Below are 17,481 nucleotides of genomic sequence, written 5' to 3'. Positions count from 1 at the left end.
ACAATGCGACCGCCCGGAGGTCTGGGCCGGGCCCCAGCAGCCCCGCCCGCCTCCCGGTCGGACCCGCCTCCGGCCCGCCTCGAGGTCGCCGCAACTAATCCGGCTGTCGCAGGCCGGGTAGACCCCGCCTTCTCGACACCTTCCCACCAATAGTCCTCCTCGGGGCCGGGGCTCCGGGAGCACCTCCCCGTGAGAGGCCAGGCCGGGAAGCTGAGCTGGAGACCAAAGCCAGGCTCGAGCTGGAGGAACCCGCGGACAACCGCCGAGACCCAGACAGAGGAGGGGGTCACACGCTTTAACACGGAGAGGCCCTGGGACGGAAGAGCTGCTGGGAGGAAAGACGGGCCTGAAACGCAGGGACCTCGGCTGGGCTAGACTGTCAGAGCCTGCGCGACCCTCCCTCCCCTCCTTTCCTATACCCGAGGGCTTTGGCTACTCTGCTCCCTGGGGAGTCTCCCGCCGCCCACTCAGCCCCCAACTTTCTGTTCTTTCTTTCTAGTCTTTTTACCTCAGTCCTCTTATTTTTCCCCATGCCCTTCCTCTGGTTCACCCTGACCCCAATAAGGGAGGCCTGCATGCATTTAGGGGCTTGAGGCCTGGGAAAGAAAAGGAAGATGTCACCTGGAGGTTTTCCTAGTTCCCATCATCTCCTCCCCTCCCATCCCAACTGCCAAAGCAGGATGGGCTTGGGCCACTGAGCCAGGAACTAAGGAGCCAGGATGCCAGAGTGGCTGGCAATCAGGCTGCTGGCTGATGGAAGAGAACAGGTGAGTCAGGCAAAAGCCAAAAGAGAGATGAGATCAGGACAAACTAACTCAGAGAATCATACTGAAAGAATGGAAAAGTGACCAGCTGTCCCAACTCCACATAGCCTTACTGTTCCCCAAACACAGGGTTAGTGATGTCCCATCTTTCCGCAGAGAACCCTGGACATGCCTCCAAACAGCAAGACCGCTCCTTCTCCATCCCCACCTTCCATAAAAATCCTTTGATTCTGGCCCTGGCTGGGTAGCTCAGTTGGCTACAGCCTTCTTCTGGTATGCCAAGGTGGCAGGTTTGTTCTCCGGTCAGAGCACATGCAAGAATCAACAATGGCCCTGACTGGTGTGGCTAAGTGGTCAGGGCATCAGCCCAAGCATGGAAGGGTCACTGATTTGATTCCTGGTCAAGGGCATGGTACCTGGGTGCGTGCACAGGAGGCAACCCATCCATGTTTCTCACATCCATACATCAATGTTTCTCTCTCTCTCTCTCTCTCTCTCTCCCCCTCCCTTCCACTTTCTCTAAAAAACCAATGAGGGGGAAAAAATCCTCGAGCGAGGATTAACAACAACAACAACAAAAAGAATTAACCAATTAATGCATAAATTAGTGGAGCAACAAATTGATATTTCTTTCCCTCTCTCAAATAAAAAAGAAAGACCCTTCGATTCTGGGACTGTCGGTGGGGAGAAAGAATACGGATATTTCAGACAGCACTGATTGGCTCCCCCCTTGATATTGCCTGCTAAGATTCTTCCCTGCGTGGGGGCCGGGACCCAAGACAAATGTTCTCAAAATTCCCAGGATAGTGGGCGGCCTGGGAGACATTAGCGTTCTTGGGTAGTTTTATCTGAGTGAGCACCTCCTTCCACCACGCCCCCACATCCTGAAGAAAAGGAGAGACGGGGTGTGCTACTTCTGGCCAGTCTTTACTGGACTGAGATCAGGGTACATAGCATCACCAACTGGGCTGAACCCCACCATGAGGAAGCAAGAGACATAAACACACACACAGAGACAGAGACAGAGACAGAGACAGAGACAGAGACAGAGACAGAGACAGAGACAGAGACAGGCTCGCAAGGCCAGGTGAACCAGTGAGGCAAGCAGAATCAGAAACAATGGAACAATGTTTATACAAGGTTAACTGCTGAGGGTCTTGGGTCCAAGACAATTCAGTGGCCAGTGGGGATGTTTTAAAGGCTGGAAAGAAGTTTGGGGAGAAAGACACCTCAAAATATAGAGGTTGAAGTCTCCCCAGCTCCTAGTGCAGAGCTTAGGTACTCAGACATGCACTCATTGAACAGGTTGACGAATAGGGATCGAGCTGTAACTCATGTACAGTTTTACAGCCCAACTGAAGTCTCAGTTCAAGCCATTAAATGTTAAGTACTTACTTCAGGCACAATCCATATTGGGATGTGGTCTGGTCTTTAAGAAAATGGCCATCTATCTGAATTAAAACAAGACTTACAGCCCTGGCAGGTGTGGTTCAGTAGTTAGGACATCGGCCCATACACCAAGGGGTCATGGGTTTGATTCACAGTCAAGGGCATGTTACCTGGGCTGTGGGTTTGATCCCCGGCCCTGGTCAGGGTGTGTGCAGTAGGCAACTAATTGATATGTCTCTCTCATATTGATGTTCCTCTCTCTGTCTTCCCCTCTCTCCCTCCCTTCCACTTTCTCTCTAAAAATTAATGGAAAAGCCCCGCTGGCATGGCTCAGCAGTTAAGCATAGACCTATGATCCAGGAGATCGCTGTTCAATTCGGTCGGGGCACGAGCTCAGGTTGTGGGCTCAGCAGGAGGCAGCCAGTCAATGACTCTCTTTCATCATTGATGTTTCTATCTTTCTTTCTCCCTTCCTCTCTCTGAAATCAATAAAGACATATTTTTAAAATAATAATAATAAAAATAAATAGAAAAAAGCAACGGAAAAAATATCCTCGGGTGAAGATTAACAAAAAGCAAAACCAAAAAAACTAGACGTGCATGTATTAAATGATTAAAAGCAATACCAAGTCTAAAACAAAAACCCAAAAGCTACATTGAACATAATTCCTAAACGAAAAAGGAAAGACAATAAATGTTTTTTTGTGATGACTACAGAGAAAGATGTTGGATACATCTTGGGAAGACCTCGGTGGGAGTTAGCTTGGTACAAAAGAAAGGAGAATATGTTCCAAAAAGGAACATAACTTAAGCAAAAGCTTTTAGTTAGTGATCATGGGACCTGAAGCATAGATAGCAAACGGTCCTGTATGACCGATATGTAAGAAAGATACTAATTAGAAGCAGAGGAAAAGGGAGGAGGGAGACAGATTATGGAAGGCCTGGTGTGCCGAGATGAGTAGGCTAAAATAATTGGACAGGAATAGGATGTCATTTTAAGTTCTTGAATAAGGCTGCTTGTTACTTGTCAAAATGCCTTATTGTAGCAAGAAGACAAGGAGACCTTCTAGCAAGAAGATAGGAAAGTTCACGGATGAGGGGGAGAGACGGCCAGACAAAGAGGTTGGCATTGGGATGAAATGGAGGAATCTGAGAGTTATTTCAGAGGAGAAGTCCAAATGATGCTGTTCCTACTCTCTGGAGTCTTCTGGAGAAAATCACACAGTCTCACAGACTGGTACCTTTAATAAATTCAGGATCTCCAAGCTTGGAAAATCACTGTCTCCCAGTCCCTACAAGTAGCTATTTCAAACAACTGCTTCTTTTTTCAAATTCCTTTCCTCACCACCTCCTTGCTCATCTTAAGCAGAATCCACAACCATCTTCGGAGAAAACAGAAGTAACAAGTGAGAATTCCACCAACTTTTTGCCCTCTACAGATGCACTAAGCTGCGTCCTCACACCTCTCTCATCCAGTAGATGCATCCATATTATCCGTCCAAGGCTCACCTTTCCACTTTACCATTAAGCTCTGTGCTCTTGGGGCCCAGCTGTGTCTGTCTTGCTCACCACTGTAGCCTTTGTATTTAGCACAGTGCCTGGCACAGCTCAGGTATTAACACATTGGTTGAATAAATCTGTACCCTGTGTCTCCTCCTACTTAGAGGGCTTTATGCCTCACATCGTCAAATCCTTTATTTATTTATTCATTTATTTATTAAATCCTCACCTGAGGACATAGTTAGAGAGGAAGGGGGAGAGAAAGAGAAACATCGATTTGTTTTTCCACTTATTTATGCATTATTGGTTGATTCTTGTATGTGCCCTGACTGGGGATTGAACCCACAACTTTGGTGTATTGGGATGATGCTCTAACCAAATGAGCTACCCGACCAGGGCAGAAACTGATAATTATAACACAGATAGAATAGAGTACAAGAGACAGACAAGGGGTGAAGCTGGAGGGGTAAAGGTAAGGGGCTGCTAGCAGAATTCTGCATTCAGACGGTATTACTTGTTTTGCATCTTCTTGTATTTTCACTCCCCTTATTTTCCAATTAGATTATACATTTCTTTTAATTAAAAAGGACTTTTGCTATTCCTGTGATTTGAGTAGTGCCACCTACTCTTGCCCCCAGAGTGTGTTGTGGTCGGTGAATTGATAGAGCAACCAGAGTAGAATGCTGCCACATTCATTATGAGGTTGAAGTTATTACCTCATAACCTTGTAAAGTAATTATCAGAAAAAGCATAGGCTTGAGAATCATACAAGGTCTTCAGTCTGCCATTTACTAGCTCTCTAATTTGTAGATAGGTTATTTAACCTCTTTAAGCCTCAGTCTTTTTTATTAGCAAGAAGGATATCTCAACATTTAATTCATATGGCTATCAGAGGATTAAATGAGATATTTACATAACATCTAGCAAAGTGCAATCAATAAATGCAGCTCTCGTTCTCTCCTCTCACTTCCCTCCCCCGAGCTCCTAGTCCATTCTCTTCCATCTGCCCCACACCTTGCTCCATAAGCACTTTCTAAGCCTCCCTCTCCACTTGCTCCCTCCTTTCAGCCTACAAATGTCTTCAAACTCTCAGCTAAAAATAGTCCCTCTCCCAGTCCAATGCCCATCCTCTAAAGCTACCTTTCCATTTCTCTGCCTCCCTTTACCAACACACTCCTTAAAGGAGTTAACACTTCCCATCCACGTTGCATCAAGGACCCTCAGGACCCTCAGCTCTGGAGCCTGGACTGGGGGGGGGGGGTAAAAAGGAAGTCAAGACACAACCACTGTCTCCAAGGAGGAAAGCCAGTGGTTTGGGAGTCAGTGGTCTGCTGACTGTCTTGACTTCTGAACTTCCATTTACTTTTCAACTTTTCACAACCAGCTAACTTTCCAACCCCCCCCCCCTTTCTGCTAGAACTTCTGGTAAAATAATTAAATCCCAAGGTCTCTCATTAGTACTCATCCTGTGCTGAAGCAAGCTATACCATTGATCACTTCTTTTCAAGCACACCCTTTTCTCAGCTAAAAGTTTATTAAGGCCTCTAACCCAATCCCACTGAGCCAATGATTTCACTTTCCTGATCGAAAACCCGTAATGTCTCTGTCTACTGCCTATGGGAAAAGCGTGAAGTCTTGAGCAAGTCTTTAAAGGCCTTCCATAATCTGGTCTTTTTCTTTCTTCACTTCTCTCTCAAGGAGCCTATGCTCCAGACATACAGAATAAATCACCACTTTCTGAGTATGCCCTGTGTTATCTGCTGTATGGCTTATGTTCACCCCATTATCTGGGAAGTATGCCTTTCTCAGAGCTGCCTAGTGGGTGGGGAACGTCCACAGCCCCTCGAAATCTTTTGGTCTGGCCCTGCTGAGGCCTCACTAAATAGAAGCAGTACCAGGCATCGCATTAGGGGTGAGTTAATTAAATGTTTGACTAAATACAACAGGCTAATTTTTAAATATATATATATATATATATATATATATATATATATATATACACACACACACACACACACACACACATATATATATTATTGATTTCAGAGAGAGGAAGGGAAAGGGAGAGAGAAACATCAGTGGTGAAAGAGTCTTCATTGATCGGCTGCCTCTTGCATTGCCCCTGCTGGGGATTTAGCCCACAACTGGGGCATGTGCCCTGACCAGTAATCGAACCTCCATCTCCTGAATCACAGGTCGATGCTCAACTACTGAACCACATCAGCAGGGTTAACAGGCTAATTTTTAAGTTGATAATTTTGTATGGCCTTCGAATAATGTTATAAATATCCAAATGGCCCTTGGCAGAAAAAAAGGTTCCCCACCCCTGGCTATTAAATAGTTAAATCCATCCTTCTAAGTCTGCTTCTTCAGCCCTATTAAAAATAACCTAAACTTCTCTATATTCTCATAATTCTTTATTGATTTGAGAGAGAGAGAGAGAGATTTGTTGTTCCACTTATTTATGCATTCATTCATTGCTTCTTGTATGTGCCCTGACCAGGGATCAAACCCACAACCTTGGTGTATTAGGGTGACACTCTAACCAACTACCTGGCTAGTGCTGTAAGATGGTAAATAGTTTTGCCTCATTTAGGAACTCTGACTTACCTTCATTGTTTATTTCTTTAGCAGCTACAAAGTACTGATGGTAGGCTTGTTTCCTCCAGTAGTTCAATGCTGTGCTGACACCTGCTGGTCACATCTGATTTGGCAGCTCTGGCCCCAGCACCTTCCTCTCTCAACTATTAAGGGTGGGGACAGAGTGCCACCCTAACCCAGCCAGGCACTGGAAGCATATGCTCGTGGTAACATTGCCCCACTGTATCACCCTTCCCTGGAGACTCCAGGAACACATTCAGGTCTGTTGGTCTTTGGCTTGCCTCTGGTATCTCTGGCTTAAGTTCAGTTCAATCTTCAGAACTTTCCCCATTGACCCACCTACCCCAGTAATTTGTACAAGATTTCAAGGAATTGGGCAGCAAGCAAAGAAACAAGCAGAGACAAACAATTTGAGAACAGGGTATAATCACTCCTTCTCACCTCAAAGAATCAAGGCTATTTCCTACAGAATGCGATTCCTTTTGACCTCTGTTGTATTTCTAGGAGGTTCTTGGGCCATAAACCTTCTTGGTAACTGTAGGAAGAACCGGAGGTTGAGCAGAGAGTAGGTAGGCGGGGCTTGAGGGGTGGGGCCAGGCCAAAGGGCCTCTTACTTAGGAGTTTCTCCATTCGGTCAGCTCTTCCGGAACATCCAAGGCAAGACTGGCACCCAGTGCACAGCAGGTGAGGGACGGGCAATGACAGAAGGGTAGGCTTTAGGGGCGATGGTGGCAGAAGAGTCCTGGCTCTGTCAGCCTGATCTTTTCATATTGTGAGATTGACTTGATAGCAGTCTTGGGTTCCTAGTGGGGAGGTCCAGCTCCGTTTACCCTGGGGCAAGGCAGCCTCAGAAAGACAGACATGGTTTGGCATGGGTGGGGGCAGGGCTGAGGCCAGGGGGTAGAGATGTGTGTGTGACAGAGTACTGAGAGATGAAAGGAAATCTTAGGAGACATGGAGGTAAATGTAAGGGACAGAGAGAGAGAGCATGGCCAGAGGATCATAGGGCAGGTCCCAGACAGGAGAAAATGGGAGACTGAAATAGAGAGAGGGAGAGGACATCGGACCAAACAACTGAGAGCTGGGTAACAGGAAGGCCAAGGAGGAAGGAAGGCCCAGATGGAGCAACCTCTTCTCTGGGCTGTGGAACATGGTTCAGAAAGCCCCAGGCAGAGCCAGGAACAAAGCGAGGTTCCAGGTTCCCATTGGACTGACAGCTGGGGAAGAAAACCCCCTAGGTACCCATCTCGCCTGACTCTTCAGACTCCCATTTTGGTTTGGGGGAGAGGGTGAGGCTGCTCCTCACTGCGGTCACAGCCACATCCTGCAGAGCAGGGGAGGGGGAAGTAAGAAGCAAAACAACTAGAACCAGAGGCAAAGACCACGGGGAGAGAACCCTGGACATGTGCAGCTGATGGGCTACCAGGAGGGTCCCCAGTTCAGCCTCCAGTACCGCCTGCCACCAGCTGAGGTGCTTGTTTCTCATGCTTTCTCAGTGTGCTTCAACAGCACTGATGGCATTCCAGGGAAGGAAGTTACTTTGGATTATTTGGTTTGAAGCCCATTTTTATCATTTGCTAGTGATTTGGCCAAGTTGCTGGATTTCGCTTGGTTTCAGTTTTCTCATTGTAAAATGGGGATACCTATCCTACAAAGGGTTAGGAAGACTGAGATAATTCACATAAAGCACTTGGCACACCGTAGGTTCTCAATAAGTGTTATTTTTATCAAGACTCCAGAGGCCCCTCGCTTATTTATTTCTCGCTTATTTAAAGGCAGTACATCACACTAGTTGACATGGAGTCAGAAAAACAATAGTGTTTGTCCTTGGGTAAATTATTTAAACCTCAGTTTGCTCAGCTATAAAACAAGGATAGTAATACCTATGCCTCATAGATGTATGGTACATGGTCAGTGTCCAAAAACAGTAGCTGGGAGAATTCTTTGCCAGGTAAGACTTATCTTCTCCACTGGAGGAGAAATAGCCTACTTCCCCTTAGAACTTAATTTGTGGTGGGCTAGCCTCCTGTGTGTCCCCATTCCTCCTTCCTCTAGGCTTCTTTAGAGATCAAGATTTCTTACTGTAGCAGAGGAAAAAAATAACAAGGCATAGGGGACTGAGGGGCCCAAGGGGAAAAGATGACAAGCAAAGATGACGAGATAGAAACCAAAGAGCCAGAAAGGGGAAAAGCCATTTCTCTCTTTCTAAGGAAGCCTGTGGCCTTTCTTCTGGCTGACCACATACTCACACTCCCACCCCACCCCCTCTCCAGGAGCCATGGAGTCCTTCAGCTCAAAGAGTCTGGCACTGCAGGCAGAGAAGAAGCTACTGAGTAAGATGGCCGGTCGATCTGTGGCTCATCTCTTCATCGACGAGACAAGCAGCGAGGTGCTGGATGAGCTCTACCGTGTGTCCAAAGAGTATACGCAAAGCCGGCCGCAGGCCCAGCGGGTTATCAAGGACCTCATCAAGGTGGCCGTCAAGGTGGCTGTGCTGCACCGCAGTGGGTGCTTCAGCCCCAGTGAGCTGGCCCTGGCTGCCCGCTTTCGCCAAAAACTGCGGCACGGCGCCATGACTGCGCTCAGCTTCAGCGAGGTGGACTTCACCTTCGAGGCTGCCGTGCTGACCAGCCTGCTGACCGAGTGCCGGGATATGCTGCTGGAGCTGGTGCAGCACCACCTCACGCCCAAGTCACACAACCGCGTCCGCCGCGTGTTCGATCACTTCTCTGACCCGGGCCTGCTCACGGCCCTCTATGGGCCCGACTTCACTCAGCACCTTGGCAAGATCTGTGACGGGCTCCGGAAGCTGCTGGATGAGGGAAAGCTCTGAGAGCCCTCACCCCAGCACGTTCCACCTCGAGGACATGGCTGCCTGGGAACGCAACAGACAATGGGCTTTCTAAACTCTGCTCGTCGGCACTAACGCTATTCAGTCCTCAGGCTTGCTTCCCCAAGAGTGTTTTTGACTCTGACACCCCCCCACCCCCAAGTTGCTGGTGGAGAAGCAATGCTGAGGGTTGAGGCCCCTCTCCCACTCCAGCCCCAGGGCAGGAAACACAGCTGCCTGAAAAGATGAAGTGAAACTTGGATCTCTTATTTCCTCCATAAGGGATGTTTGAAACAGGGAAGCCCCCTCCCTTATGAACCCTGGGCAGAGGGCATAGCACATTTTACCCCTCTAGGGACACCAAAGACAAAAGGGGTGAGGGGCCCTTTGAGACAACCTAGACCTCCAGCTCTAGGCAGAGCCAGAACTGATACCAGAGGCTCTGTTCTGGAGTTCAGGAAGAAGGCGCTAGGGCACAGGAGAGTCTCAAAGGGGAAATAAAACTACTAAAACATGCACAGGGCTCAGTGTTTAATCTCTCCAGCTCCTTATATTTTATGACCATCATGGTGGTATATAAACACCACTTATCTCAGCACTCACCATTTCCATACAGGAGATTTCAGGCATATTTCCAGTATCATTGGGGTTCCCTTGCCTACTTCTGTGTAAGAAACAAACACTACTCCGGATCAGTGCTACATTGCAAAAAATACGCAGTGAGGAGCAAGGCATAGATCGAAAGGCTCTGGTGGGGAGGGGGTATAACAAAAAAATGCCCACAACAAAAGGACTCCCACAACTGTCCTCTTCGAACTCCAAGACAGTTCTTGTTATGTCCCTTAGCCTCACACAGGCTGAACAGAGGAGCAGGTTAGAATTGAGGAGTCGGATACCTACATCACTGTTTTTTTCTCATAGAGTTATGAAGAAGTTATAGTGAACTGGTTAGCCACGACTAAGCCCAAATTCTTTACTTTGAGACTGAGGAAAAGGCCTGGCACAGTCTACCACTTCTTCAGTGGATTAGATCACTGATTATCCCACCCTCAATAACATGCTTGGCTAAGAAGGTGGACAGCCGACAGTCACTAGCTCACTGTTCCTGGGTTTCTCTCACACATGGCTATAAAAAAATCTCATTTTTAGCTAAGAGTGGGAAAGAATAAAGTACAGCAAATAAATATTACTTCAATATAGCACCAAATAAATTAGGTAACATAGTTGGAGATGGGCAAGAAGTTGGGGGTTGGGGGTAGTCCCTGCCTCCCTGTTCTAAGGCCAACCAATGGTGAGAGGGATAGGAAAGGCAGCAGGGATGTAAAAAGAACCTTTGAATCTAAAGGACAACTCTAGATTCAGCCCAAGAACTGAGAAGGGGTCAATTCCCCACCCCCACTCTTGCCAATAAAACTGCCTCAGGCTGAGGTACTCTTGATGGGACCATGAGCTGGGCAGGAGTGAGGATGGGCTGGGAAGCTGTGTTCTTGAGCCTCACCTCAGGCTCCCCTTCCCCTCAAGTTGCTCCTTCACCATCTTGCTTCTCTCAGTCAGCTCTGGAGGCATCAGAGTTTGAAGATTTCATCCTCTTGGTCCCGAAGTGTCCGGGTTCGAGAGGTCCGGGTCAGTGGCACAGGGCCTAGGACTGCTCGTTGCTGCATCCGAGGGGAGCTCCGGTGGAGACCTGAATCCTCCCCAGGTACCCTGCAAATGAGGAAGGGGGAGAGACTGAATGTCAAGGGAAGAACCTGAGAACAGGCAAGTGATGGGAGGTGTGGGAAGCTGTCCTCCTTCCCTAGCATATCCAAGCTGGTTGGTCAAAGATGGACTCTCAGTCCCCTCTGGATAAATCCAAATCCTACTGCTCCTCCATGGACGATCAGAACAGTAAGAACAGTCGAGTATCTTACTCCAGTGAGAACACAAAACCGTTTCCCACTGCCTCTAGCCATTCTAGCAGCCACTGGCTCTGCTCATGGTCTTGGGGCCACCGGAGGAAAGGATTCACCTCGCTTCTGCTGACACTGTGCTTTCTTACTCATGTATCTGGTCAGGCAAGGCTGGAAGAACAGAGACATCTAAGAAGGGACTTCAAAATAATCAGTAACACTCACCCACTTTCCTCTTTTTTCAGCTTCTGGGTAGCAGCCTTCTTTGACAGGCTGATCTGTGAATCAAGCTTCTTAAGGAAATCAGAGGCAGAGAGGTCATGGATGGGAGTGGGGGATTCCTGGGCAGGTGTGGGAAGGACTTCACCATTGGCACGTCCTGAGCCTGTCTCCTGTTTCTTCCTCTCAGCTGAGTGTGGCCAAACTTCATCCTTATTTGGCTGTATCTCTTCCTCTCCATCTTTCTCTTCCTCAGAATCCAAACCAGTGAACAGGTCTCTGGGCTCTGTCAGGATGGGGATGTAGAGGGTTTTCTTCAGGAAGATGGAGTCATTAGTATAAAGGCGGTTTGCACGTTTAATCTGTTCCATCTTAAAAAAAATAGTCACCACAATTAATGACAGTAATAATGATAAATGTTATATTTCTATAGCATCTAATGCCTTTAAAAGTACAGCCCTGGCTGGTGTGGCTCAGTTGGTTGGAGCGTCGTCCCATACAGCAAAGAGTTGGGGTTCAAATCCTGATCAGGGCACATCCGCGGTCAGGGAGGTACAGGAGGCAAGCCAGCCTGTCAATGCTTCTCTCTCTGTCCCTTCTTCTCTCTCTGAAATCAATGAGAAACATATCCTTGGGTGGGGATTTAAAAAAAAAAGTAATTGTACAGAGTCTTATCTGACCCTACAACAACCAAGCTAAAGCATAAAAGGCTGATCTTATTCCGACTTTATTGATCAGTGGTTTTCATGCCTTTTGGTCTTAGGACACTTTTACATTTTAAAAAAGTATTGAGGAAAGTCCTGGCCGAGTGGCTCAGTTGGTTGGAATGCCGTCCCGTACACCAAAAGTTTGTGGGTTTAATTCCAGGTCAGGGCACATACCTAGGTTTTGGGTGCAACCTCTGGGAGGCAACCAATCAATGTTTCTCACATCAATATTTCTCTCTCTCCCTTCCTCTTTCTCTCTCAAATCAATAAATATATCCTTGGGTGAGGATTAAAAAAAATTATTGAGGAAAAAAGCTTTTCTTTATATGGATTATAGCTATCAATATTTAAGGTATTATAAATTAAAACTGAAAAAGTTTAAAAACTTATTTGAAAATAATAAACCCATTACATGTTAACATAAATATTTTAATAAAAAATAACTATATTTTCTGAAATAACAAAAAATGTAGTAAGAAGAGAGGCACTGCTTTACATTTTTGCAAATCACCTTCATGTCTGACTTAATAGAAGACAACAGGATTCTCATATCTGTCTCTACATTCAATCTCTTGCACTATCACATGTGATGTAGCCTTTTTTTTTTTTAACTTTTTTTTAAATTTAATTAAAACTGTATCTCAACAGTTTCAGCTGGTTGTCTGTACTGTTCCTAGCTGATTAGAATAAACTGAAATTCCCAATTCACATGTGATGTAGCCTCTTGAAAACACAGTACACTCATGAGAATGAGAATGAAAAAGGCAAATATAAATCTCATTATTTCTATGAAAATAGTTTTGACCTTGTGGATCCCTGAAGAGTTTCAGGGATCCCTAGGGGTCCCTAGGCCTCACTTTGAGAACTTCTGTTAAAGATGAAGGAACTGAGGCTCAGAGATACTAAGTTACTTGTCTAAGATTATCTAGAAAGTTAATGACGGAGCTAGGGCCTTTTTACTCCTTCTGGGAATGCTTTCCACACTACAATATTAATAATTTCATTGACCAAATACTTATTTAGTACCTACTTATTCACTGAACATGGTGACTGGCATTACCATCTACCTTCCTCCCAAGGTAGAAATATTGTCACCCTCAACTCATACTTTTCTTTCACCACCCATATCCAAGTGGTCAACAAAAGTGCTGCAAAACTCTCTCATGTCTGGTTTTGTCTTCAGTCTACTGCCATCACTTTAGAACAACTAATATTTCTCATCTGGGTATTGAGAGTTTGGCCTTTCTCCATTTCTACTCATCCTTCACCCTGCTGACATCTTTCTTCTTTTTCTTCTTCTTTTTTTAGAGAGGGAGGAAGGGAGAGAGAGAGAGAGAAATATCAATGTGAGAGAGATACATTTATTGGTTGCCTCCCACCTGCACTCCGTCAGGGGGATGAGGCCCGCAACCTAGGCATGTGCCCTGACCGGGAATCCAACAGTGCTCCAACCAACTGAGCCACACTGGCCAGGGCACATCTATCTTTCTTAAAAAATTAATCTGATCAACTTATTACCCAACTTATAAACCTCCTATGGCTACTCAATGGCTCAGTTAAAATCCAAATTAGCATTCAAGGGCATCCTCAGTCTAGCCCCCATAATGTCTAGCCTCATCTCACTTCTTCTCCCACCTATACATTTTGCCATTCTGAACTTCTCATTTTTCTTTGAGTATTTCATAATCTTTCACACTTTCGTGTCTTTATCTGCCTGAAATACTTCTCCACTATCCCCTTCTCTGCCTGAAAAACTTCTACTTATCAACTCTCTCTCCCTCTGTGTTACCTTCTTCAGGCTCCCATATTGTAAGTATCATTGTAATAATACCTATCCTATTATATTATTATTCACCTCTTCGCATATTTGCTCAGACTCTGTGAGTCCTTTAAGGCAGGGATGGTGACTTGCTGTCTGTATCTCTAAGGTGCTCCTCAACATCGCACAAACTTGGCACATAGCAGAAGCTCATTAACACTTTATGAATAAACAAACTAGGTAATAAAATATAGAAACCACAGATACAGTATGTCAATATATTATTATCAGAGGCCAGGCAGCCAGTTATATTAAAAACTCATCCCATATTGGCATCAGTTTGGGAAATCATATTTCTTATGTCTGTCAAACATCTAAGCTGTTTACACCCTGGGGCAAGACTATTATAATAAGCTTGATTAACAAAATCTTATGCTATGATATGATTTAAAAATAAAATCAGATTGCCCAGCCAGTGTGGTTCAGTGCCTGAGTGTTGACCTATGAACCAGGAGGTCATGGTTTGATTCCCAGTCAGGGCACATGCTCAGGTTGTAGGCTTGATCCCCATTAGGAGGCCTGTAGAAGGCAACTGATCATTGACTCTCTCTCATCATTGATATTTATTTCTCTCCCTTCCTCTCTCTGAAATCAATAATAAAAAAAATATTAAAAATAAAATCAGATTAATCTGAACAATAAAAAGAGTTAAAATTGGCTTGCAGTTTTGTACTTTGCCAAGTGCTTTGATGCTATTAATTTTATTTTGCCTAGATAAGATCCTAGGTCCCTTCTAGCTCCTAGATGTGATATTAATCTGTAAGCTTTCTGTGGCTTCTGTTATTTCCTAAAAGTACCATATAAGGGGGCATCATTCCACTCTTAAAAAGGATGTAACCAAGGCCAAAGCCCAGAGGAGTCCTAGGCCATCAAGGGAGCCTTTACGAGCTAGAAAGGCCATTAGAATCTAGTTAGTTTAACAGAGCAGTACAAAGTGAGAATTTTAGAATGAAACGACCTGGTTTGAATCCTAGTTCTACTAATTAGACTTGTGCAGTCTATGGCAAGTTATCTCCCTAAGCCTCAGTTTCCTTGCCTTTAAATGGGAATAGTTACACCTATCTACCTCATGAAGTCTTATGAAGATCATACAAGATAACATTTAGAGCCTGGAACACACTGTGTTCTTTATATGATACACAGGTAACAATTTAGTAAATTATCATTATTTAATACATCTTCTTCATTTTACAAATGGTGAGGAAACTGAGGCCCCAGACAGGGGAAATGACTTATGCAGTCACTCAGCTAGTAGGCAGCACAATGAGACCAGAACCTAGACTTCTTCCCTAGACTAAAGGGATTTTGTGCTCAGAAAGGTACAGGGCTGTAAGAAAACCTCAGTCAGTAAGTGTTGATTCACTAGTAGCACAGTTCCCCTCTCCATACAGCTTCTGAGTCTCTGCTGCTAGGGAGGGGCTGCTCAGTACTTTCATATTGACTGACTTTGTTTAGATCATGCCGTCTACCTGAAATGTTCAGTTTCCTGAACCTCCAGTCTCCATATGTAGAAATCTTAGCCAGACTTTCACATATTAAAAAACAATCTATTACGCTTTATGTGTTGGGGACTATGCCACACTCTAGAGATATAAAATTGAAAGAAGGCCCTGGCCGGGTAGCTCAGCCAGTTAGAGCATGGTCCCTATACACCAAGGTTTTTTGGGGTTCTATCCCTGGTCAGGGTGCATACAAGAGTCAACCAATGAATGCATAAATAAGTGGAACGACAAAATTGATATTTCTCTCTCTCCCTTCCTCTCTCTCCCTCTAAAAAAATCAGTAAAGCCCAGCCGGTGTGTCTCAGTGGTTGAGCATCAACCTATGAACCAGGAGGTCATGGTTAGGTTTCTGGTCAGGGCACATGCCTGGGTTGCAGCTCTATCCGCAGTAGGGGGCACGCAGGAGGCAGCTGATCAATGACTCTCGTCATTGATGTTTCTATTTCTCCCTCTCCCTTCCTTTCTCTGAAATCAATAAAAACATATTTAAAAATAAAAGTGAAAAAAATTTTTTTGAAAGAAAATGGTTCTGTCCCTTAAGGAGAGTATAGGCTATTGGAAAGTCAAAGATGTAAAATGTGTAAACAACTGGATTAGATGGGTTTGTAGAGAGAAGCAGAGGAAGGAAGTTCTAAGTCTTTCAAGGCCTTTCATAATGGCTCCCTTGAAATGTGCACTGATGTCTACCCCTACTCCCTTCCAAATAAAATTAATCTTTTTAAATTTCCCACCCTTTGTTAATACCGCTACAAATTCACCACATTCTGTCACCTACAATCATTATTTGTGGCCCCATTCATTTCTCACTAGACTGTAAATTATATGAGGGCAAAAACTATACATTTTATTTATCTTTGTATCACCCAAGATGGTTACCAGATTACTTTAAACCTACCAAACATTAAAATGTGGGCTAATGTGGGGTGGAGGAGATCAATGGGGGGGGGGACACATCTGTAATACTTTCAACAATAAAGATAAATTTTTTAAAATGTTGGCTAAATTAAACAGGATACTGAAAAAAACACCTTCATCAACTTTAGTGCAGTATATTTTTACACCTATCACACATACCCTATGCATGACCTGAAATGTTTGGTGTAGAGAGTACCTTGGAAAGAAGGAGGCAGAGCATTGAGGAGGAAAAAAGAATAAGGAGAGACTGGTACTTCAGCAACTTAGAACTAAAAACCAGCTCTCCATGATTTGCTGTAAATTTTTAATCACTCTCAATTAAAAAGTTTCTATGTGGCTATCAGTACAGACTTTGTAGTCAGACAGACTTCTTTGAATTTCCACACTAATGCCCTTTAGTTATTTGACCTTGGTCAAATTGGTGAACCAGTCTAAGTCTCAGTTTCTTCATTTGTAAAAAGGGGACAACAATTGTATGCTCATAGGGTTGTGTGGATCAAATGGGCTAATGTACATAAAGCCCCTAGCAGAATGACTGGCAAAATAAAAGGAAGCTGCTCCTCTCCACCAAGATAGTGGGACAGGATTTGTCCCAACTAGACAGTGCAAGTGGGAAAACACAAACAAACACATAAAGGTAGATCAGACAACACTATTAGGAAAATTTCAGAGGAAATGGACTAGAAGGGCCACTCTCCTGAGGAATAAATCTCTTCTAACTGGTTGTTCACATCCCAATCCTGGAAGACTCACCGTCACCCCGTATTTGAGTGCTAGTCCAGCCAGGGTGTCTCCGGGCGCCAACTGGTGCTCCAGGCGTCTTTCCCTCACTGGGGAGCAGGTAGACTGCACCAGGCTTCCATAAGAACGAGCCCGGCTCCCTTGGAGCAGTCCTGACCCCCCGAGGGGGTCCTGTCTAGAGGGAGAAGCCATCTCCTCACCCGGCCGGCAGCTGAGGCTGCAACTGCGGGATGCCCGGCTAAGTGACCGATAGTGACAGGCCCGGGGACTGGGAACGGATAATCAGATTCCTTTCCCTTTCTCCCCCAAGTCTCCCCTGGTACTACGCACCCTCCTGCACCCTCGCTTATCCTCCCTCCAAGCCCCTTTCCCACAAATCTGTACTCTTGAGTATTCAGTCCCTACCCGAGTCTCTCCTTAACACCCCTCGGACTTTCGACCCTCTACAACTCGCGACATTGACCTTTGACCTTTGACCCCTAGACACTTTCCTAAATCAAAGGTTCAGTTTTCCCAGAGGTCGGGCAGCGGGTTGAGGACAAATCAGGCCCACCCAGGTGGGATGTCGCCGCCGACGAAGCGCGTGATGATTGCGAGAGTTTGAA

At 45.4% G+C, this 17,481-nt stretch overlaps 2 protein-coding genes across 2 annotated transcripts; one reads left to right on the top strand and one right to left on the bottom strand.

Annotated features, from left to right (window-relative positions):
• Window positions 1-6,875: 6,875 nt before the first annotated feature.
• Window positions 6,876-9,202, top strand: TIPE2 (TNF alpha induced protein 8 like 2). Its single transcript, XM_016215502.1, has 2 exons — window positions 6,876-6,938; window positions 8,528-9,202. Exon 2 carries the CDS (start codon window positions 8,533-8,535, stop codon window positions 9,085-9,087), a length of 555 nt encoding a protein of 184 aa, XP_016070988.1. The 5' UTR covers window positions 6,876-6,938; window positions 8,528-8,532; the 3' UTR covers window positions 9,088-9,202.
• A 237-nt stretch (window positions 9,203-9,439) lies between these two features.
• Window positions 9,440-17,141, bottom strand: LYSMD1 (LysM domain containing 1). The gene is made up of 3 exons (XM_016215581.2): window positions 16,889-17,141; window positions 11,199-11,563; window positions 9,440-10,788 (listed from the first exon to the last, which is right to left on the bottom strand). Exons 1-3 carry the CDS (start codon window positions 17,066-17,068, stop codon window positions 10,650-10,652), a joined length of 684 nt encoding a protein of 227 aa, XP_016071067.2. The 5' UTR covers window positions 17,069-17,141; the 3' UTR covers window positions 9,440-10,649.
• Window positions 17,142-17,481: the final 340 nt, after the last annotated feature.

This window comes from Miniopterus natalensis, chromosome 19 (assembly GCF_054644295.1).
Source record: "Miniopterus natalensis isolate mMinNat1 chromosome 19, mMinNat1.hap1, whole genome shotgun sequence".
NCBI lineage: Eukaryota > Metazoa > Chordata > Mammalia > Chiroptera > Miniopteridae > Miniopterus > Miniopterus natalensis.
This window is presented reverse-complemented; position numbering and strand designations above follow the sequence as displayed.

Coding starts and splice junctions, on each gene's coding strand:
- LYSMD1 (XM_016215581.2), bottom strand. CDS start 17,068: ATGGCTTCTCCCTCTAGACAGGACCCCCTCGGGGGGTCAGGACTGCTC. Junction 11,564..16,888: donor CACTCAAATACGGGGTGACG/GTGAGTCTTCCA, acceptor ATTTTTTTTAAG/ATGGAACAGATTAAACGTGC. Junction 10,789..11,198: donor CTGAAAAAAGAGGAAAGTGG/GTGAGTGTTACT, acceptor CCTCATTTGCAG/GGTACCTGGGGAGGATTCAG.
- TIPE2 (XM_016215502.1), top strand. CDS start 8,533: ATGGAGTCCTTCAGCTCAAAGAGTCTGGCACTGCAGGCAGAGAAGAAG.